Source organism: Microcebus murinus, chromosome 9, assembly GCF_040939455.1.
Source record: "Microcebus murinus isolate Inina chromosome 9, M.murinus_Inina_mat1.0, whole genome shotgun sequence".
Classification (NCBI taxonomy): domain Eukaryota; kingdom Metazoa; phylum Chordata; class Mammalia; order Primates; family Cheirogaleidae; genus Microcebus; species Microcebus murinus.
The window spans coordinates 102,657,494-102,682,151 of record NC_134112.1 but is presented as its reverse complement, the minus strand read 5'-3'; the positions used below and the strand labels follow the sequence as shown (position 1 = coordinate 102,682,151).

Genomic DNA, 24,658 nt, shown 5'->3' with positions numbered 1-24,658 from the left:
TTGGTAGGACACATTAAAAACAATCCATCTGCTTGGGATAGTTTTGGAAAATAGTTCTATACAGCTTTGAACTTGAGTTAAGATTACCAAACAATGAATACTTAGTACTCTCATTAGACCCACGCTGTAACTACCACAATTCTAACCTAAGATACATTAATTGCTAGTGAAATTCAACATGGAACCTTGAAAGCTCTTTTTCTATATAAGTGAAAAGACGTGCAGCACAACAATTTTTAAAACTACGCTAAGATTTTTTTTAAAGCATCACATCATTAATAATGTGCATGTTGAATAGATATCCACATGACACACTGTGACTGGAGTATTAAGTTCTGTTACAAGAGTTAAAAAGCTTCATAGCACATGATGTACAATAAAACTCCAAACTATAATTAACAAAAAGAATGTCAACATTTTATAGACTAATAATATCAGGAAGCAATTTATCAAAACAACTGAAAAATGGCATACCACAGAAGATGCTACAAGCAGCAGTTTCAGTGTAAGATTTTCAAGCATATCCTATTTTTAGACACATTTCAAATTTCAAATAATGCATATTTCTGGATTATCTTCCTTATAATTTTAGAAAACAGGAAAAGCAAAAATTCTCATTGAATGCTTAACATTAAGTTGATATACATAATACATCAATTAATATAATGGATTACTTCTAATTATCATTACTTTGTTTTTTAAAAAAATTAAATCCCACAAATCTCAATTTACTTTTACTTAATGCAGCAGTTTCCCTAAGTTTTCAACAAAGTAGTTAAAAAAAAAATAGAAGGTTGAAATAGATAAAAACTTAACTTTTACAGTTTTAATTCATAGGACTGAATGGGTTAGATTTAACCTATATTATTAGTCCATCATTTTAAAGAAAACAAAAGCAAATTTATACTTTTGTCAGCAAGCATGGCTTTCTAAAACCATCTTAGATCCTTTATGGCCGATCACATATATATATATATATATATATATATATATATATACATATATATATATATATATATATATATGTATATATACACACATACATACACACATATTTTAATGCTAACTAATATTTCTGAAAGCCCATAGCCCTGAAGTATTTGGCTTCTCACTTGTGAGAGGATACTGGGATTGAGAGTTTTTTATTTTAGACTTTATACTACTCACTTCATCATATAAGTTTTTTAAAAATTTATTTCACAGTTTTTCTCCAGATAGTGCCACTAACATCCTCAGTGAAATTTCAAATTTACTATGTCTGTAGCCTGTTAAAAGGACTGGGCCGTAGAGCTCTGGCCCCCGCCCACCCCCCCAACCCCCACCAAAATCATCTTCCATGAAACCCAGTCCCTGGTGCTGGGGATCTTATGTAATGCAGACATTTTAAGGATAGTATCAATGTATAAAAGCTCTAACACTGAGTTATAGAAAGAAAATTCAAATAAACTAAATATCCCATTCTACTGAACAAATGAGAATTTATCATTCTTTTAAAAAGAATAATTTAATAGATTTACTTTTTTTTTTTTTTTTTTTGAGACAGGTTCTCACTCTGCTGCCCAGGCTGGAGTGCTGTGGCCCAATCATAACTCACTGCAGCCTCCAACTCCTAGGCTCAGGTGCTCCTCCCTCCTGCCTCAGTTTCCCAAGTATCTAGGACTATAGGTGATCCCCACCATGCCCAACTAATTTTTTTATTTTTTGTTAAGACAGAGTCTCACTCTGTTGCCCAGGTCTTGAACTCCTCACCTCAAGTGATCTTCCTTCCTCAGCCTCCCAAAGTGCCGGGATTATAGGTGTGAGCCACCGCACTGGGTGAATAGTAAGATTTGTTTTTTAATAAGACAGGCTCTCCAAGTGACTTAACTCATGCATCTGTGGTATCATCTTTTCTATCCACTCAGGGTGATCACAAAGTTATAAGATCCCTCCCCATTCAGTTATGGAAGGACTGATGGCTTCACTACAGATGCAAATCTTGGATTAAAGTATTATACTCAAGACAATTTCTAAAAGCATACATTGCTTTTCTTCATTTCCAAGCAAAAGAAAATAGTACATTTCCAAATTTTCAAATTCGGTAGAGCCAAGGATAGATGCTGGAATCCATGACTCTTGCAGGCACCCCTCACTGTACACAACGCTTTTGTTACACATTTTGATGTTGGGGTAAGTTCCAAAAAGTGTGCTGGCTTGTACGTGCTGGCTTGTACTTACTTCACAAAATAATACTATGCCCCAGTTCTTACCCACCTACTACTCACCATTTTGAATCATGTAGTGCAAAATTTGTTCAATTACTGACACCACATAGCTGGCATCTTGTAAAACAGGCATATAAGTATTCTCAGACGAAAATACTTCAAGCATTCTCATTGGAAGTGCAACATTCAAACTGTCATCATTACAGTTTTGCAGCAACCTGTAAAAATGGGGGGAAAAAAAGCATTCCCTCAATGACTGCATGGCAAAGGTCACCAAAAGTTTCCCCAAATTACTCTCAGTCACAATGGTAAGTACCTGAGCCACTCTGATCTAGTACTAGACCGTCTCTGAAAACAGGCGTATCTCAAAGATAGGGCGGTGATCAAACATTCTGTCAACCAGTTTGTAAGAGTCCTTGTGACGTGCCAAACAGCACGCTGGCACTAGGCTTACAGACGTGAGACACGGACACAAAGGCTCAGATTACAGACAGCGTGGGAAGTATTACAATCTACGTATTGCACCAAGAGAAACTACATGTAATTGAACTGAGGGAGACACTTCTCAGAAAGTGAACAACTCCTTCAAAGATGACTTCAGGCCTTTCCATGCCTGCAGTATCCTCCACACAGAACAGACAGTGATAGATTTCTGGTCCTAAGTCATCTGTCATTTTGACTAAGGCCTCCCCTTCTGCCTATGAGAAGGATTACAGGCAGAAGGGAAGGCCTAGCTGTCACAAAATTAAAGTCTTATTTAAAAACAGACACATCTTTTCTTAAAATCAACTTTAGAGACATGTATTTGCACACATTAATCCACACCCACCCACTGGACCTGGGCGGCACGCGTCTGGACAGACGCACCATGACCAGGACGCAGAGCACAGCTGTCGCTCCCCCTGGCTGTCTCCAGTCCATCCTCCCTCCAAGCCACTTGCCTTGTGCACCTGTGCTATTACCCCCAGCCTTGTTTTCTGTCATTATCAAGTACGGTGCACTTTCTGCTCTTTTTACATGTAAGAAATTATCACATGGTATGGACTCAGTGTCTAGACTCCTTCACTCGGCATCTTTCTGAGATTCATCCACATATGTCCAAAACTTGGTCCTTTGTACTGCTGAGCACTGTTCCACTGCATGGAAATACCACCTTTGGGTCATACATTCACATGCTGACAGGTATGTGGGCTGTTTCCAGTCTTTTGCTATTATGAAGAAAGCTATTATGGGGGTTCGAGGGCCAGCCTCTGTATGGACTGGGACTCATTTTTCTTGAGTAAATTCCTAGGTGTGGAATCACCGGGTCACGTGGCAGCCATGTAACTTTCTAAGAAACCACCAAACTTACAGCAGCAGTACATGAGCATCCCGTTTGCTCCATACCCTCAACACTCGGAAGGGACAGTTTGTAAGACCCAGTCATGTTGACAGGCGTGTGGTCGTAGTCCAGTGATCTGAATTTGTGCTTCCCTGGTCACTAATGACGATGAGCATTTTTCGAGGGCTTTCTGGTTATTCAGATGTCTCCCTTTCAAGTGTGTCTGCTCAAATTTTTTCTCTAATTTTTTAACCAGGTATCAGTCTCTGAATAATATGGACAAACTGCCCTTACCCCATCTGAGGCCCTACCCTGTAACCCTGGAGCAACCCCCATCCTCTCTTGGAAGCAACGTTTGTTCTAGTAATCCTTCTGCATCAAGATTCTCTCTTGGTTGGGCACTGTGGCTCACACCTGTAATCCTAGCATTCTGAGAGGCCAAGGCGGGAGGATCGCTCAAGGTCAGGAGTTTGAAACCAACCTAAGCAAGAGTGAGATCCTACCTTTTCTCTCCTACACAATCCACTCACCCCCATCCAGTGTTATGCACCCCCCAGTCTTCAAACGACTTTCATCCTCCTCCGTGCTCAAACCAAGCTGGTATCCATCCTCAACTCTTCCTTATCTGAAACCCCACGGCAGTGTGTCAGCAAATGCTGTCACCTCTCCAGAAGACTCCACCATCCGCTTTGTGCAGGCCACCACTGCTTCTGGCTGGATCACCGCCCTCCCTTGCTGATCCCTGCCTCTGCCCTCCCTCCCTGCAGTCCCTTTTCAACACGCTAGCCAGAGTGGAGTGAAAACATAAAGTGGAGGTGTGGGAAGGGCTGTTCTAGATGAAAGAGTCATGAGACTTCAAAGGTAATATGTGGTCAAACAGACTGTTAAAAAAAAAAAAAGAATAAATAGCTATAAAACACATCGTGAAGACAACAGAGGAATTTGAAAATAAACTGGGTATTAGACAAAGTGACTAAACAGAGCCATTTCTGAGCAAAAGGGGTGCTGGTGCTGGTACTGGGACTGTCAAAGCAAACTGCTAGCCCTTAGAATTAGCTAATGTATTAAGTCTTAAACAACTTTGTGGGTGTGATAATGGCATTACTGTTTATCATCCTCTTGAGAGGGAGATGGAAGTATTTGGGGAGTGGAATGTCTACGTTCCTTTGCAATGATTCAGCAAAATACTAGCAATGGTCAAGATGTTAAAAACTCTTGAAAAAACAAAACAAACCAATGTTAAAAACTCTTGACTCCATGTGGTAGCAAAGAGCATTTAGTATACCATTGTTCTACTCTTTCATGTTGAAATTTTACCTAACAGAAACTTTAAAAGAGAGAGGGAAAAAATGTCAGGTCACATTGGCTCAAAACTTTTCTGCTCACTCAGCATAAAGCTTAAGTCCTTAGAGAACATCCCACCAGACTTCAAATATCTCTGTGCCTTCTCAGCAGCCACCACACCAGCTGACTCTGGCCCAATGGCCAACGCTCTCCCTCGTTCCAAGTCCCTGCAAGGAGAGGCATTTCTAATCAGATGATCACAAAAGAGCCACTCCCCCATCAAAATCCATAAAATGAATTTCCTTCTTTCTATCTCAATACTTAACATTGACTTTTTTTGTGTAAAAACATTCATACTTCTTTATGCTTATTCTTGCTCTCCCAGACCAGATATAAGCTCAGGAGAGTAAGAACCTTCTGATTCCTCACTGCCACACTCCAGAGCTGAGTGCTGACTCCATAAGCTCTTTCTAATAAACCAAGGAACTGATGAGCCAACCCTAACATTCCTAATGGACACTCACAAAAGAAGACATCCAAGTAATGTAAATATTTGAGAAGATTTCTCAAAATTATCTTTATTTTCAAACTAAATTTACTTAAGTAGATAAGTGTCTGTTTACCTTTACAAAGGTTAGTGTTAAATAACAACACAGTGCTGGGACTGCAGGCGTGAGACACTATTCCTGGCCAGGAGAGGCCACTTACAGGCTCTATCTAACAGGACCACCAAAAAGAATAATTTATCACACACTGTTTTAAAACATACATAAGGCCTTACTGAGACCAAGGGGAATAGAAGGGGAGGGGTCTTCTTTACAAAAGAATGGCAGCTAATAAACACTGAAGCAGCAAGAGAATTAGAAGAATCACCATTCCACAAACCACAGATGATGTACAATTGATTCAGGGACAGATCATCTACAGATGCTAAAACCCCTGGGTGACAGGCTGTATTCATATATGCAAGGACCATCACATAGACAAGAAGAAATGTACCTTCACAATACACAGCTATAGTAGTTTCTACCTTAACCAAATAATCAAACTCAGCATCATTCTTAATGGGCTATACCTCAGTAGGAGTCTCTTGATGTGATATGATGTGACTCTCGCATCACCCCCAGGAAGCACTCTTATTTAAAATGTTTGCATTAAATTGAAGCAAGCCACTGTATCAGTGGCTCTCAACTGAGGACAATTTTGCTTCTGGGGTGACATCTGGCAGTGTTCAGAGACATGTCTGGCTGGGAGTGGGGACCACCAGCACCTGAAGGGTACAGGTAAGAGGCGCTGATCAACCTCCTGCAGTGCAGGATGGTCCCACGACAGAGCTCTTCCAAGATGTCAACAGGACAAGGTTGAGGAAACCCTCCCCTAAACCCAGCTCCCATTTCAGAAATGCAGAAGACAGAGGAATACATGAAATGAGCGGTTCTTAAGATCATTAAAACAAAAAAGAGATTTTTGAGACAAACAAGGAAATCTGAATATGGAGTGCATATTACATGGTATTAGAGAAATCCTAATGTTCTCAGATGTGGAGCTAGCACTGTGGTCACATGAGGATGTGCTGTTCCTAATGTGTGGTGAACTGGGGTGAGTGTCATGATGTCTGCAACTTACGCTCCAACACTTCAGAAAAACAGTAAGTGTAAAGAAAGCAAGCAAATGTGGCAAAATGATAACTTCTTCACATTTCACAAGATAATTCCAGGACATCCTTGAAAGAAAATATCATCTGGAAGATACTTATATCGATGTTGAATTTCTAAGTCACAAGGTGAGAATCACCTAGAATGAAAATTGTCATAAACAGAATATTTCAAGGCCTTAAAAAAATTTTGTGGAAAAGCCACTGTCTCAGAAAATGAAAACAAAAGGTGTTCTCCTAGACATTCAAATTGGTCAATGCATAAGATGCTGACTAAGACAGAATTTACCTGCAACAGAGGCTCATCAACCTCTTGATTTGAAATAAGCATGTAAGTCGTTCTGATCCATCCAACTGCTTGACAAACAGTGCACTGTGTTTAATTAAGTTCTGATACAGCCATATCTGCAACAGCAAAACACACAAAACTGTCAATCCATTAAAATTTAATCGTTTGCTAGCTTACATAATATTCCAAATTTCCTTAAGTGGTAATGCACACTGAATCAAACCTAATCAAAACCCAATAAGAAGTAAATCTTCGGGCTGGGCGCAGTGGCTCATGCCTGTAATCCTAGCTCTCTCGGAGGCCGAGGCGGGCGGATTGCTCGAAGTCAGGAGTTCGAAACCAGCCTAAGCAAGAGCGAGACCCTGTCTCTACTATAAATACAAAGAAATTAATTGGCCAACAAATATATATACAAAAAATGAGCCGGGCATGGTGGTGCATGCCTGTAGTCCCAGCTACTTGGGAGGCTGAGGCAGCAGGACTGCTTGAACCCGGGAGTGTGAGGTTGCTGTGAGCCAGGCTGACGCCACGGCACTCACTCTAGCCTGAGCAACAAAGCGAGACTCTGTCTCAAAAAAAAAAAAAAAAAAAAAAAAAAAAGAAGTAAATCTTCGAAGTCAGGTTTTACTTAGCAATATTTGCATTTCCCATCTTAATAATAATACATCAGGGCTGGGCGTGGTGGCTCACGCCTATAAACCTAGGTATTTTGGGTTTTTTTTGAGACAGAGTCTTACTCTGTTGCCCAGGCTAGAGTGCCGTGGCATCAGCCTAGCTCACAGCAACTTCCGACTCCTGGGCTCAAGCAATCCTCCTGCCTCAGCCTCCCAGGTAGCTGGGACTACAGGCATGTGCCCCTATGCCCGGCTAATTTTTTCTATGTATTTTTAGTTGGCCAATTAATTTATTTCTATTTTTAGTAGAAACAGGGTCTCTCTCTCTCTTGCTCAGGCTGGTTTCGAACTCCTGAGCTCAAACGATCCACCCGCCTCGGCCTCCCAAAATGCTAGGAATTACAGGCGTGAGCCACCACACCCAGCCTAATCCTAGCATTTAGATAGGCCAAGGCAGGAAGATTGCTTAAGCCCAGGAGTTCCAGACCAGGCTGGGCAACATATCAAGACCCCCATCTCTTAAAAAAAAAAATAGAAAAATTAGCCTGGCATGGTGGTATGCACCTATAGTCCCAGCTACTCAGGAGGCTGAGGCCAAAGGATCACTTGAGCTCAGGAGTTTGAGGCTGTTGTGAGCTATGATTAGGCTTCTGCACTCCAGAGCCAAGGTGATGGAGGGAGACTCTGTCTCTAAAATAAACAAACTGCTTTTACTACCTCATTAGACAAATTAATAGAAAGTTCTCCCATGTTTCAGCCTAGCTCAGCTCAGGCAATAATGCTGGGGCTTAAGGCCACAGGTTAGGTAAGCAATAGGCATTTCTTTCTCCTCTGTACTTAGTTCATGTGAGGATCTTTCTAGTATGTGTGGCCTGTGGCATGCAAGACTTGCTTTTCACTGCAAGACAATTTGAGATTTTAAATACAGGTAAACAAAAGTTTCTAAGAATAGATGTATATTTAACCTAACAATTACATATGAATTTCTTCATATTTCCTGGGAAAACGGGTAGTAACAAATTCCATGTTTAAAAAATTATTCATCTATGCATCTATATTTATTTTCCACCATTAACATACACTATTCCTCATCATGGTCACAACAAAAGCCTACAAAACTTTTAAAGAAAAATTTTTGATCTTCAAAAATGGGAGACCCTATGTTTTACAGACTGCAGACGAACATGGTGATGTGGTATTTCGGATGCTTCCCGTTAACGGAAGTGTGATGACTGCTGAGGCGGGCTCAGGGGTTCTTGGTAAGTGGGTCAACACAGTCTACTCTTTCTTATGTGTGAAATTTCCCATAATAAAAAATGAAAAGGGAGAAAGGACAGCAGTGGTGGCTGAGGCGGACGCCTATTGTGACACAGAGACAGCTGTGTCCTAGGAGACCTAGGGGTTCCAGGGGAGGGATGGCAATGCCCGCTGGGGCGTGTCTGGCTTCTGGAGGAGCATGAGGAGGGAGGCTGTTGAGAGGAGCAGGTTCTGAAGGGATCTGGGGTGAAGGAGGCTTCAGAAGGTGCCAAATACGGCCTTATAGAAGAGCCATTCACATCTTGGAATATCTAGGATAAGGCAACGTCCTTCTGAACTCAGCCTGAAAAATGAATACGGTTTATTGCCAGCCAGGATATGTCTCAAGGAGTGTGGCCCTTAGTAACTGGCAGTCCAGCCCTTGGGGCTGCTGCAATGACATGAAGATTTGTCTCTGCGGGACTTTCTGTCCCCTGATCCTGGCCACTATGATTGCTGAGGACCTGGGCGAGTTCTGCCTGTGTGGGTCGAACATGGCCATCAGGACCCTGTACCGCACGCGATACGGCATCCCGGGATCTCTGTGCAGCGACTGGCTGTGGTGGACATTTTGTTCTTCTTGCGCCTTGTGTCAACTGAAGAGAGACATTGAAATGAGGAAAGAATTGTGTGCTTTCTAAAAGGTGCTTGCTCAAATTCATTGTTGTAAAAAGGCTGGAATGAAATACCGCATCTATTAAATGCCATCTCATCCTACATTTCAGAAACTAATTCAAACTAATCAAATGGCTTCAAGATATTTTTAATTCCTAGTTTCTTTAAAACAAAAACATTTAGTGTATGTATTAACATCTCATAAGTGTTAACATTTAACAATAGCAAACAACCAATGGCATTTCTGTTGTGTATGCAATAAACTTTCTATACACTGAAAAAAAAAAATGAAAAGCCTACTGAAAATGTACATTGAATTTTAATAGGTTGGCCAGGCGTGATGGCTCACACTTGTAATCCTAGCTCTCTGGGAGACCGAGGCGGGTGGATTGCTCAAGGTCAGGAGTTCGAAACCAGCCTGAACAAGAGCAAAACCCTGTCTCTACTAAAAATAGAAAGAAATTAATTGGACAACTAATATATATAGAAAAAATTAGCCGGGCATGGTGGTGCATGCCTGTAGTCCCAGCTATTCGGGTGGCTGAGGCAGGATTGCCTGAGCCCAGGAGATTGAGGTTGCTGTGAGCTAGGCTGACGCCACGGCACTCACTCTAGCCTGGGCAACAAAGCAAGACTCTGTCTCAAAAAAAAGAAAAAGGTAAAGCACATTATACAAAGGTGACCTATTGCCACTGGCCTAGGAGTTCACAAAGGCTTAGACATAGGGGAGGGGTTACCTGACTTCTTAATCAGATACATACCATTTCCACTTAAAAAAAAATTAGAATTTGGAAAATACATAAACAAGGACAAGTGAAAACGTAGTTAATACTCACCAAACGTTTTGAGTCTTCATTCTGTTTGTAAAAGAACAGAAGCTGCCTTACCAAAAGGGTAAGGTTAGGACCATTAGCAATGGGAAAAGTGCCACCAGACTGAGACAGGCTAGCGCAGCGATCAAATGCACTTCTTTGGACGGAATACTGAAAGCAAAACATAAATATGTTATTTAGATACATAAATCTCACATCCAAATATATGCTGTTTTCGTAGGAGTGGTGGAAACTGACAATGAATATGCTGTTGCTGGAGTTACTGGTAAAAGGTTTAAAGAAAGTCTGGCATGTAATGACAGACCCCACAGTGCCCACTGACAGACCCTCCCCCGTCACTTCCTTTTGCTCTGATCTTCAGCTGTGGTTTGGTCCATGCTTGCATTTTGTTATTTAAAAATTACCTAAAATCTCACCTATCTATAAATTTTAGTATAATTAATGAAATTATTTATTGTGAAAAACACTATTATTAACATTAACTTTCATTTAAAAGGTGTATAAAAATACATACAAAATGAATGCTGACAATAACAAGGCCAGATTTAAAATAAACTCTTGCATGCCTATCTAATGCTTTCTCATTTTAAAAACAAACTTACTTACTTGCTGTTTTCTATCTCTATAGCCTCGAATAAATGACTGGATAATTACTGCATTTTTCAATCTTCGCCTTTCTTCCTGAATAATGGAGGGAGGAGAGAGGGAGCAATTGGTCAGTGTCAGTGAAAACGACATTTTGCTAGTACGGACTTTCTATTAAAAAAAAAAGCTATACCACTCATATACCATCAAATTTATTCTTTAAAGTATACCATCCACCTAATATATTTTTAGTATATATTCAGAGTTATGCAACCATGACTGCTATCTAATTTTAGAACATATTCATTACCCCCAAACAGAAACTCTACACGCACCAGCCTATACCCACTTCATTCCCTGCTCTCAGCAACCACTAATCCACTTTTTGTCTCCATGGATTTGCCTATTCTCAACCTTTCATACAGTGGAATCACATAACATGCAGCCTTTTGTATTGGGCCTTTTTTCACTTAGTGTGATTTTTTTCAAGATTCATCCATGTTACAGCATTATGTCAGAACTTTATTCCTTTTTATGGCTGAAAATATTCTGTTGTATGGATGGATCACAATATGTTTATCCATTCATCCACTGATGGACATTTGGGCTGTTTCCAGTGTTAACTATTATGAATAAGGCTGCTAAGAACACTCACATACAAGTTTGGGAACACAGGTTTTCATTTCTCTTGGGTACATACCTGTGAGTGGAATTAATATTTTAAGGAACTGCCACAGTTTTCCAAAATAGTAACACCATTTTACAATCCTACCAGTATAGTGACTTTTTAAAAAAAACTTAGTTTTAAATATTAAAAGAATACAAACAACACAAACATGCATTTTGCAGATCATTTTCTTGTTTTAAAAGAAAACTCCAATTTCCATTAACTTGAGACTGTCTTTAACATTTTCAGTGAGCTGGTAAAAATATATATTCTTTATCATCATCATTTTAAACACTGCAGCTACCACTGTTTGAGAGCTGACTATGTGCCAGCCCTGAGAGGCACTTCATATTCATCTGCACAACAACCTTACAGGTGAGCATGACTTCTAATTTAAAGATGCTGAAACTGATATTGCTTTAAAGATTAAGTAATATGCAAACATGTACAAGAGTTAGAATTCAAACTCAGTTGTGACACTAAAATCTGTACTCTGCCTTACCACATTACACTGTTTCACGTCTTGTATGAATGCCATCTACAACCTGACACACACGTATACTAACCCAAATAGTCCTGTGGTTAGAGAACACCATCGAGTCATGGAAGTGTACTTTCTGAGCTTGGAATGGTTACAACAAGAAAACCTGTGAGCTTTAATCTAGTTTTGGAATCTAGTCACTAAAATAATGATTCTCAGAGCACTTAATTAAAAGCTAATAGCTTAGGCAACAGCAAGACCCCATCTGCACAAAAAAACCTATGATTATGCCACTGTACTCCAGCCTGGGCAACATGGGGAGAACCTCCTTGTCTCTTTAAAAGGAAAAAAAAAAAAGAGAGAGACCTCAATGGATATATTTAACAATTAGATAATGCTAAAGAGATAATTTGTAAATTAGAAGTTAGGTCAGAAAAAAATATCCAAACTGATGCACAGATATTTGAAAGGATAAATATCCAGAAAAGCACATATGGTCATGTGGGACACAAGGCCAAGGTCAAATATATTTGCAATTTGAGTTCAAGGAGGAGAATGGAGTAAAAACACTACTAGAAGAGACACCGGCTAAGAATTTTCTCAAGAGAAAAAGAAAAAAAAAAAGTTAAAAAGCACCAACTAACAAATCCCTTTCTTGCTGGAATAGTAATTCAACTGAGGAAAGTTTACCGCCCAGTGGACATTTTGTAATTTCTGGAGACATTTTTGGATGCCGCAACTAGAGGAGGGCGTGCTGTTGGCATCTAGTGGGCAGAGGCCATGGATGCTGCTAAACATCCTCCAACGTACAGGACAGCCCCCACAACAAAGAACTGGTAAAAAATATCAACAGTGCCACGGTTGGGAAATCCTCCCTGAAAGTCTTTTCATTTGCTATTCCTTTAACCAAGAATGTTCTTCTTCCAGAATTTTCACAAGGCAGCTTGTTTTTCATCCTTCTGGAATTAGTTCCACTCTAACCTCCTCAGAGAGCCCTTCCCCTAAATACCCTAACTAAGGTAGGCCTTCCCAGTTACTGTCATAACACCCTAACTAACATAGGCCTTCCCAGTTACTATCATGTCACCCTATTGCCTTTGCAGTTCTCATCACTGTCCCACTATCTTGGTCACTACTGGTGTCCTATCACTGAACAGGAAGCTCGCCCATCATATGCTCTATCTGTATGCTCAGCAAGCAGAACAGTACCTGGGCCATAACAAGGTCTCCACAAGTATTTGTTAAAGGCATGAATGAATCGTTACATATCAAAACACAAAAACTCTATCTAGAAAAGCAGACCATAAGATACTACAATTGCTGATTGATCAACAAAGTAAAACTATTTTAAGAAATCATCACCAGATAGACATAATGTAAGACAAAGAATAAAACAAGGAATGTCATTAGCTCCTTTCTTTTTTTGAGACAGAGTCTCACTTTGTTGCCCAGGCTAGAGTGAGTGCCGTGGTGTCAGCCTAGCTCACAGCAACCTCAAACTCCTGGGCTCAAGCGATCCTACTGCCTCAGCCTCCCAAGTAGCTGGGACTATAGGCATGTGCCACCATGACTGGCTGATTTTTTCTATATATATTAGTTGGCCAATTAATTTCTTTCTATTTATAGTAGAGACAGGGTCTTGCTCTTGTTCAGGCTGGTTTCGAACTCCTGAGCTTGAGCAATCCGCCTGCCTCAGCCTCCCAGAGTGCTAGGATCAAATATAGGCATGAGCCACCACACCTGGCCACCTCCTTTCTTTTATCTTCTAAGATACATGCCTTATCAGTGAGTTTTCTCCTTTTGCTTGATGAAATATCTGTATTATACACTAAGGCTTTCTAGATTTTCTGGAAACCGTATCATAAGCAAGCAAGCCAACCAAAAGCCTGTATTCCCCGTTGGTTCCAGAATAAGACTTACTGCAAAATCAAACACCCAAAAATGTTTCTAAAGCTAAATACACACACATTATGTCATAGATAATAAATATATATACATATATATAAAAAAACTGGCCGGGCACAGTGGCTCACGCCTGTAATCCTAGCACTCTGGGAGACCGAGGTGGGAAGATCGCTCAAGGTCAGGAGTTCCAAACCAGCCTGAGCAAGAGCGAGACCCCATCTCTACTAAAAATAGAAAGTAACTGGCCAACTAAAAATATATAGAGAAAAAATTAGCTGGGCATGGTAGTGCATGCCTGTAGTCCTAGTCCAGGCTAAGGTAGAAGGATTGTTGAGCCCAGGAGTTTGAGGTTGCTGTGAGCTAGGCTGACACCACAGCACTCTAGCTCAGGCAACAGAGTGAGAATGTCTCAAGGAAAAAAAAAAAAAACAAAACTAAAACCAGTGCTTATCTATAGAGTTTTACCTCTCTTTTTCTTCTTTCTTCCTGAGTACGATGTAAAAGAGAAGCCTTTTCTTCCTAAATCCAAAAAGAGAAAAGAGGTAAAGATTATAATTTCAATTTTAAAACACTATCATATAATTACAGAATGCTGTAACCCAAAATGATTATAAAGATCATCCAATCAAACTATCTGACTTAGATGAGAAACCAGAGGAACAACAGGTTAAATGGCCCCCAACTCCAAGGTCACAGATCTAATTAAAGTTAGCATTTCAGTAGTTTTCTAAGAATAAAATCTGATTCCTTTACATACACAAGTGAGTGCAAATAGAAGTGGGGAAATCTGGATAAGATTGGCGCACTGTACTAATGTCAATGTTCTGGTTGTGATGTCACACTACAATTCTATAAAATACTACTCACAGGGGAAACTAGGCAATGTGAACAAGGGACCTCTCTGTTTTGCTCCTAACAGCTGCATGAAGCATACAATTATCTCAATAGAAACGTCAATGAAAAATCAATTTCTTTTATGAAAAAAACTTTCATCCTAAGTAAAACTAAATTTTGAACAAAATTATTTGGTTTGTAGAAGGAATTAAAGGAGTACAAGGGAAAGTTAAAATTTTCAAATAGATAAAAAATAAAGACTCCTCCTCTCACAATTATTCTAGTCTTGGCCTGATGTGGTGGGTCAAACCTGTAATCCCAGCACTCTGGGAGGCTGAGGCAGGAGGATCACTTGAGGCCAGAAGTTTGAGACCAGCCTGAGCAACAGAGAGATCCAATCTCTAAAAAAAACCCCAAACTGTTCCAGTCTTTAATGTGTGAATATTTTATTTTTTTAAATTTAATCCAAAATAAAATTAAAGGTCGAAGACATTGCATATGAATCATTAGAAAAACTAATAAATTTAAATCTCTTAAAAGTTATACTCCACCAGAACAGTGTGAGAGAGTAAACCAATTTAAAGTTATACACTGATATGTGAATACACAATATGTAGAATCAAGTTTCTCACCATCAAAATGTAAAGCCAAAGAAATCAATCCTCCAGATATTTTCCATTATAGAAAATTTCAAACAAAAAGCCTTTACCACATGTTCAAAGGCAGAAAAATATTTTGTTTTAAATTTAACTAATAAAAGGATTCACCATTACTTACTTAATATTATTTTTTAAATTGACTTCTTAAACTTTCAATTTTAAACCAATTTTAGGTAAAGAAAAGCTGTAAAAAATGGTACGAGTTCCCTTATCCCTTATGTCTTACCCACTCTTCCTCTATATAACCAGGTACATACAATCATCAACAGGAAGTTAACACTGGTACCATATATTAATAACTGAACCACAGACTTAAGTTCACCAATCTTTCCACTCACAATCGGTATCTGTTCTAGAATCTTGTCCAGGACCCCACACTGCACTTAGTCACTATTTCTTCTTAATCTTCTCCGATCTACAGCAGTTGCTCTGTTTTGGCTTTCATGTCCTAGACACTGTCCCTCAACGTGGGTTTTCCCAATATTCGCTCATAATTAGAGTAAGGTTCTACAATAAAGACAGCGGTAGACTCTAATCCATAGGATAATACATATATCCATAACTCTTTATATAAATAATCAAGCAAATAAATGAACAAGGGAAAAGAAAAATCTCTTCCTTACATAATCCAGTTAAAAAGGCAGAAGGAAAATGGGAAACAGAATCACCAGGCACTACAGTAATAAATGCTGCAGACAAGAGCTCCTGATGCATGCTGAAATTGGTGGGCAAGTTTGAAGAGAAACAGGGTTTGCCTGGTCTCAAAGCATCTCCCTCAAGATACTTATCCACTACAAAGGTAAAGGAAGTAAACTTACAGTGGAAAAACCCTGGCGACACTAACCAAATGATCAGGTAAACATCTCTGGTAATAAAACATAAGGAGATTATGAACTACTACTTGATAAAATGCACAGGATACAATATAACTACTGCATTTGTCTTGCCAAAAAGATCCTTTTTACTTAAATATAATTACTACAAGGGGAAACCTTCTACCACTACACTAAATGGAAAGACAGTATCACTTGTCATAAATAGAAGGTATCTATAAAAAGCACCGTGAAAATGAACCACATTACATTTTAAATTAAATTAAAAACAAACACTGAATTGTATAAAATTGCACAAAAATCTTATAATTTTACTTGTGAAAAGCCCCATCTGAAACTAGGATCCTCAAAGCAAAAGGAACTGCTCATAATCACAATAAGGGAATATGAGGTACTATATTGCTTAATTTAAGAGGAAGGTGAGACTTTATTAGACCATTTTTATGATGACTTTCTCATTACCAAGAATTATGATTTTCACATTACAAGATGTGATAAAGCCCAGAAAACATGAACAACTAAGTCACAGGCAGCTGGTTAAACATTTTTTTCAAGTTCTGATTATACTTCTGACAATTTCATCCTTTGAAGTAAATGGCTTTCACAGCAGAAAGATGTGGCATGAACTGTGCTATCTGCCAACACACTAGAGTTTACTAACATCTCTTTTAAAAAGTACAGTGTTAAAGTTGCATTATAAGGAAAGTTCGTCCAGAAAGATGTGGGACTAGTAGAGTCACCTTCTCAAAGCCTGCAGGGTGTGAGCCTCAACTTCCCAAGCAGTTACAGGAACACACAAGTAAAGCAGGGACAGACACAGATGTGCAGACAACACCCCCGACACACTGCAGAGGCAGCATGGGACCAGCACCAACAGAACAGAGTTCACACACTTCAGCTTTCCGGGCTTTGCTAAATCATTCAGACTCTGGGCCTCTTCCTCCACGGAGCACTAACACCTCTGCCTCGGAGAAGTCAGGGCTAACTTAAGGCACACAAGTAACACCCTGCAGGAGAACAAACACCGAGTACAGAGCATGTCTAACTGTGACCAACACGGAGAGAAGCAGAAACATCTTCTAAGGAAAGTGTCCTCTGAGGCTCACTGCAACTTAACCCCTTGCAATGAGACAAAGATGCAAAGATAGCCCTTAACTGCTCAGACTGGGGGATCGATACATTCTCCCAGAGAACAAAGTGTATCATAAGCCTTGACACAATGTGCATACTTTGACCAAGCAATTCAACTCCCCCAAACTTCCTAAAAAATGATTATAAATTGTTGGCTATCACATTGTTCACAATAAAACAGAACCTAAGTGTCCAAAAATAAAGGATGAACATGTACACATCACACAAAGTTCATACCATGAACATGTATAGCAGCTTTTTAAAATAAAACAAAATTTTAATGTTAGAAAACAGGACAATTTAGTCCTCAACTTTGAGATAACCTAGAGCACAAATGTCTTATGGCCAATCCAACGGGAGTCATGGCCACAGCAACTAAGACCTTAAAGTCAGTAATAAGGTGCGGCTGCTCCTCTGCCGAGCCCTGCTTTTCCCCCTCTGCCCCGCTCGTGCCCCTCTCAGTAAACACTGCCTGGTGACGAACACGATTAGAAACACACTTGGCTTCCCACTCACCACGTGACATCACAGTCTTTGGCGTGCCTCACATTCTCTGATTTTTCTATAAATGCTTGTGTTCCTCAGAGTTTTGTCCTGAGCCTGCACGTCTTCCAAAGGCAGAAACTTCCCCTTGATGATTTCATCTCATTCCACAAGCCCAACTGCCAACTGCTGATGGACTGACGAGCTCCCAAGCTCCACCCAAGTTCCGACAAGCACTTCCAACTGCCACTCCACTCTCCCTGGGCCCCTCCCAAACCCAGGGTATGACTCACGGCCCACTGCAGGCACCCCAGATGGCACGCCCTTCATATTCTCCCTCGCGCCCAGTCCCATCGCCAGTGCATCTTGTCAGTTCAGCCTCCTCAACATCGCCTGAATCCATCCCCTCCCTTTGGGTTCCTAGCTCCTTCCTCTAGGCCCTCGCTGTCTCTCCCTTGCTTCCCCGCCTTCAGGCTTACCTGTCCAGACTCCAACACCACACTTGTCTCTCTAAAACCTAAGTTTGCTCAATGTTACCTCACTGCGCAAAATCCTCCAATGGCTCTCCGGTGCTCCCCGAACATGCCTTGGCACGGCCTCCAGCTCTGGCCCCGGACGGCCCTTCTCCAGGCTCCTCTGCTCCATCTCCACCCCCCTGCACACCCCATTCCGCACAACCTGTGGCTGATGGCCCCTCTCTGTGGTTGGACACCTTTGCTCATGCTGTTCCTTCAACCAGTGACATCAATGGTTACAGGTATTAGCTGTCACCCAATCTTCTGGTCCTTTTCAAAAGTTCTATCCTCTGACTACCCATTCACTCACCAACGTGCTACACTCTTAACTTCCAACTCCAACCGCCCTACAGACTATGCGCTCTCAGTCACCAAATTCTTCCCACTTCCAAATTCAGTAGACTGTTCACACAGAACTTGCCTCACTGCCTCTCTGCAGCCTTTGGCAGTGCTGGCCACTCCTCCCTCCTGGAAACTCCCTGGATACCACTCTCCTCCTGCCCCGAGGTGTGATTCTTCCATAATTTCCCCACGCACACACCCGTTAAGTGTTGCAGTACCTCACAAATCCCTCCCCGTCAGAAACTCCAAGCCCTCGTTAGGGGACTGCATCCTCAGTTCTAGGCCACCTGTCTGCCGATAAGCCCAAATCTGCGTCTCTAGCTCAGATCTTTCCCCGAGTTCCGCACTCGTACAATCCACCACCTGTCAGACATCCTGCCTCAGTCCCACGGAAACCTAGACACTCATTCTACCAACTCATCCCCTCTTGGAGAATCCACTCCCCACCACTCACATCCAGACTGCTCCATTTTACCACAAGACCCCACCCCTCCTCAGACTCAGCTCCCAAGGTGGAAACCTGACCCAGGCCAATCAGATTTTCTCTGAGAATTTGGAATTGAGAACCAATCCTCTGGACGCTTAAACTAGGAAATCAAATACAGCCGAGATTAGGTACAAGTGAAATGGAGAAGCCAGTCTGCAGAGCAGAGGACAGTGGCGACAGAGAAGCAGTGATCACCCAGCTCAAGGAAGACTGAGAGTGACCATCCTGGGAGGGCTAACTTGGTGTCTGGTTGTTCCGACCTTTACCTTCCCCATATCCTCTCAGAAACCTGCTTTTGCTCCATTTTGTCTTGCCTACTAAACCAGTATCAGTGAATTTCTGTACTTACAATCAAATAATCCCTAAGATAATCTTCAGTGTACTACCAGGAAAAAAAAAACAAACAGGCTGCCAATTAAGCGATAGCATCCCATCAAGAAGTATTGCAATTTCAGAAACATTAAAAAGTGAAAATCAGTGTGACTCCGAATCAACACAATCCAGCACATAGCCACTCCGTGTACACAGACCCTCCCATCCCCCTGGAATAAATATCTTCCAGCTGTTTCCACCTATCCCGGTCACACCCCTACTTCAGGACCATGTGGCAGCCAAAGAGAATTAAGGAAAATAAACATATGTAGGTGCTCAACACAATTAGTTGTCAGCACACAAAATTAAAACCACAAGGGAACAACATTCCCACCAGAAATGTCAAAATTAAAAGGATTAACAATACCAAGTGTTGGCAAGGATGTGGAGCCAGGGCACCCTCAGACACTGCTGGCTGGCGTGTCAGGTGGCACGCCAAGTGGCGAAGTGTATGGTTGGCAGTGCGCACAAGAACTGAACATACGTGTAACTTATGACCCAGCACATGACAGTATTATGTCCACCAAAAGACACATACAGCAAGCACCCTAAGAAAAAAAAAAAATCAAACTGTGTAGTGTTTATACAATGGGCCAATGCTACACAAGATGGAAGGAATCCATCTCTGAGACAGAAGGTTGAGCCAAAGCTAGGCACAAAGACTCTATTTACATAAAGTTCAACAACAGATAAAAATAATCTACGGTAACAGGGGTCAGAAGAGGAGTCACCTCTGGGGAGGAGTCATGCTCCCAGAACCGACCTTTCAGTCCCACGATCCCACAGATTACAATGCCATACATCTTACTGTGCCTTTTCTATGTTTAGATAGGCAAATACTGTGTTACAACTGCCCACAGCACTCAACAGAGTAACAAGTCTGTAACTAAGAGCAACAGGCCATCCACACTGGCTAGGCGTGTAGGAGGTTATAACACCTAGGTTTATGGAAGTACTGATATTCAAGTCACCTAACAAGGTGTCCAGTCGTTAAGCCACACAGGACAGTACCAAACGGGCAGAGAGAGGGAGCCTCTGGAATGCTGGGAAAGTTCTTTCTTTGATACAAGCGCTGCTCCATCTGCATATGGATATACCCATATGTGAAAATCCTTCAAGCTGAACTTACTGTTGGTTCCCCACCCAGATTCTTTCACCAGGCCAGGGCACCCATCCCCCAGCTGCAGCAGTAAGGATCTACTAATGGCTCCTTACCGCTGCCTCTAGAGAATGGCCCTCAGCTGAGAATCTAGCACAGCCACATTCCCACCCTCAGCCAAGGGCAGCTGGCAGCCACCAGCCCCCTTGCCTCAAGTAAGGACAACCCTGATATGCTCCCAGTGGGACTGGGCTAAAGCTAGACTGTAGCTGAGAAGACCGCTTTTCGTTCCCCTAGCCAGCTTCCCCCCCTCTCCTCCTCCCCTTCACTTTCCAAGGATCATCCTCCTAAGGCTCTTTGGAGAACACCATGTTTGTGAACCTGTATCAATTTATACCTCAATAAAAAGTTGGGTTTTTTTAAAGGGGGCATTGTTTTGCATAGCTAAAAAGCTGTGATCTCGAGATTCTGAGAGATAACCACTTCCTTGGGGCAGAGATATGTCATCAGGTGAAAAAGGACACATGGCAGGCCTGCCAGGCACTCCTGCAACAGAAGCCAGGAGGCCCTACATAAATAAATGACAGGAATTCTGCCACTAGCTTGCTGTGGTGAATGTGCACTCAACTGCTCTGCATCTCACCTTCCAAACCTGGAAAGTAGGAGATTTGGTCCTGAGGTTCTCTAATGACCCTTCCAAATGTAGAAATCCTTTGATCGCATAAGGAATTTTCATTAACATGCAAGCCCCTGAATACTACCACGCCAACCCTGACCTGTCTGCACAGTATCTAGTTCTGCAGCACAAGCTACCTACAACCAATCACCATCACATAAACTTCAAAGCCTGGAGATTCTCAGCATGCTACTCTCAACTCCCAGGTTCCCTTCCTCTACCCTCAGAAACCACCATACACACACACGCCCCCGGCACAATTTTTTTTTTCTTTTTTTTCTTTCTTTTGATAAGAGCCCCAGTGTTAATCCCGCACAATTTTAAAAGTGAGCTCCTACTTGAGCGTCAGCATCCATTCAGGGTTATGTCCAACCCAGTGGTTATGTGTAATATACAAAATATACTAATTAGAAGAAAGACTTGGCTAAGCATATTAAAGAACATTTCAGAAACTATTAGTGAACAGGCAGCTAATTAAATTCAATTAAACTTTCAAAGACTACAAGCATGGGGATCACACTTTATTCCAACCTGATCCAGGACCAGAGCAATGGAAAAGAGGTGAAATTGAGGGACTGGAACAATGCCACTCTGATGTTCAACTACTCATCAGCAATTCCCCTGAACCAACAGATGCCAGTCATCAGGGACAGAGAGCTGGACATTCTAGAACTGGGGACAACAGAGTCATCATAGTTGTTCACCCTTATTCTAAACTATTACCATATGAATAATGAAAGTCCTAGAGTCTCTCAGCAACGTTTCCCAAAGGCTGGTAAAGAATAATTCTCGTGGTCTTGGATTCCAACACGTGACAAGAACCAATGCAGTGCACAGCTCCGCACGCTTTCGTGCTGAGAGCCATGGCCGGTTAGGGTTAGTGTGCAGGGGAGTGCCGCCTCGGTATAGGGGTGCACAGCTCTGCACGCTTTCGTACTGCGAAGGGCGCAGGCACCCTTTCTATCCAGAAGGAGCAAAGGGCAGGGTTTCTTTATAGAAATGCACTTTCCATACTTGGGGTAGTTTCTGCTATAGAAAGTAAACAGGACGTACTGGTGGATGTCAGTAACCTCTGAAATGGAGGCAGAACGCCTCATAACACCGAAGAGGCACTCCCCTGCACACTAACCCTAACTGGCAGTGGCTCTCAGCACGAAAGCGTGCGGAGCTGTGCACTGCCTACACCGAGGAGGCTCTCCCCTGCACACTAACCCTAACCGGCCATGGCTCTCAGCACGAAAGCGTGCAGAGCTGTGCACTGCCTACACCGAGGAGGCACTCCCCTGCACACTAACCCTAACCGGCCGTGGCTCTCAGCACGAAAGCGTGCGGAGCTGTGCACTGCCTACACCGAGGAGGCTCTCCCCTGCACACTAACCCTAACCGGCCATGGCTCTCAGCACGAAAGCGTGCAGAGCTGTGCACTGCCTACACCGAGGAGGCACTCCCCTGCACACTAACCGGCCGTGGCTCTCAGCAAGATGTGCAAACGTGCGGAGCTGTGCACTGCCTACACCGAGGAGGCACTCCCCTGCACACTAGCCCTAACCGGCCGTGGCTCTCAGCACGAAAGCGTGCGGAGCTGTGCACTGCCTACACCGAGGAGGCTCTCCCCTGCACACTAACCCTAACCGGCCATGGCTCTCAGCACGAAAGCGTGCGGAGCTGTGCACTGCCTACACCGAGGAGGCACTCCCCTGCACACTAACCCTAACTGGCCGTGGCTCTCAGCAAGATGTGCAAACGTGCGGAGCTGTGCACTGCCTACACCGAGGAGGCACTCCCCTGCACACTAACCCTAACCGGCCGTGGCTCTCAGCATGAAAGCGTGCGGAGCTGTGCACTGCCTACACCGAGGAGGCACTCCCCTGCACACTAACCCTAACCGGCCGTGGCTCTCAGCACGAAAGCGTGCGGAGCTGTGCACTGCCTACACCGAGGAGGCTCTCCCCTGCACACTAACCCTAACTGGCCGTGGCTCTCAGCAAGATGTGCAAACGTGCGGAGCTGTGCACTGCCTACACCGAGGCGGCTCTCCCCTGCACACTAACCCTAACTGGCCGTGGCTCTCAGCACGTTTTGAGGCTCTCCCCTGCACACTAGCCCTAACCGGCCGTGGCTCTCAGCACGTTTTGAGGCTCTCCCCTGCACACTAACCCTAACCGGCCGTGGCTCTCAGCAAGATGTGCAAACGTGCGGAGCTGTGCACTGCCTACACCGAGGAGGCTCTCCCCTGCACACCAGCCCTAACCGGCCGTGGCTCTCAGCACGTTTTGAGGCTCTCCCCTGCACACTAGCCCTAACCGGCCGTGGCTCTCAGCACGTTTTGAGGCTCTCCCCTGCACACTAACCCCAACCGTCCGCGGTTCTCAGCACGGAAACGTGCAAACGCGCGGAGCCGCGCGCCGCCCACACCGGGGCGGCACTCCCCTGCAGCACGCCCGCGGGTCGGAACCGCGGCGAGAGGCTGTCACTGGGGACGCCAGTGCACCAGGCCTTTCCCACGGGCCCCCCAGAGCTGTTCCCAAACAGCCGCCCGTGCCCCTGACCGACCCTGCGGGCCCCGACCCTGACCTCTGACCCCCGACCCCGACTTCGGGAGGCCCCGAGCGCACGGGCGGCGCTCACCTTCCGACTCGCGCCGCCGAGGGACACCTTGGGCCGCGTCTTGAAATCCCCTTCAAAGCTGAACATCTTTACAGCTTATCCCATCGGGGAGCGCCCGGCCGAACAGCCGAGCGGTCTCGGTCCCGCGTCTCGGCGCCCGCCCGGCCCGGGGCAGCGCGACCAGGCGGCGGCCGGAGGCGACCGAGCCCGCGCCGCGCCGCGCTCTGCCCGCCCGGCCCTGCCCGGGGCGAAGGGGCGGCGACACCGGAGGGGCGGCCCTGCCTCGCCGCCCCTCATCCACGCCTCCCACCGCTGCGGCAGCGGCCAGGAGCGCCCGGCGGGCCGCGAACCCCACGCCCGCTCCGGGAGCAGCCGCCTCGGGAGGGAAGATGGCGGCCGGACGCAGCTGCCGTGCGCGGCCCCGCGAGCGCGCGCGCCCCCGCCGGCGACGGCACGACGCTCCTCCCGGCTCCCCCGCCGGCGTGCGCAGCCCCGCGAACCGCACAGGAGCCTGGGGACGAGCCCGGGCCCCTGCCCCTGGGGGCGGAGCGGGGCGGAGGAGTGCGGAGCGGGGCCGGGGGCGGGGCATGTGCCAAGGGACTGGGCAGGGCCGGGCGTGGCCGGGGGCAGGGGCGGGGCCGGGAGGAGGCGGGGCCGGGGGTGGGGCATGTGCCAGGGGAAGGAGCAAGGCCCAGCGTGGCCGGGGCCAGGGGCGGGGCCGGGAAGCGGCGGGCGGGGCCATAGGCGGTGGGAGGCGGGGCGGGGCCAGGGCCGGGCGGGGGCGGGGCCAGGGCCTGGCGGGGGCGGGGCCTGGCCGGGAAGGCTGGCGGAGCCGGGGTGCTTCTCCCCCAAGCGTCGGCGAGGAACGGGAC

General features: G+C 44.2%; 1 protein-coding gene across 2 annotated transcripts in view; it reads right to left on the bottom strand.

Annotated features, from left to right (window-relative positions):
* UBE3C (ubiquitin protein ligase E3C) overlaps window positions 1-24,198 on the bottom strand; it is a 111,374-nt gene extending 87,176 nt beyond the window's left edge. For both annotated transcript variants that reach the window (XM_076006757.1, XM_076006758.1), the window contains exons 1-6: window positions 23,808-24,198; window positions 14,214-14,267; window positions 10,717-10,791; window positions 10,114-10,260; window positions 6,753-6,868; window positions 2,265-2,422 (exon numbers count right to left, since the gene is read on the bottom strand). In XM_076006757.1, the coding sequence (XP_075862872.1) occupies window positions 2,265-2,422; window positions 6,753-6,868; window positions 10,114-10,260; window positions 10,717-10,791; window positions 14,214-14,267; window positions 23,808-23,873 (616 nt within the window). In that variant the 5' untranslated portion in view covers window positions 23,874-24,198. The remainder of the gene's footprint in view (window positions 1-2,264; window positions 2,423-6,752; window positions 6,869-10,113; window positions 10,261-10,716; window positions 10,792-14,213; window positions 14,268-23,807) is intronic.
* Window positions 24,199-24,658: the final 460 nt, after the last annotated feature.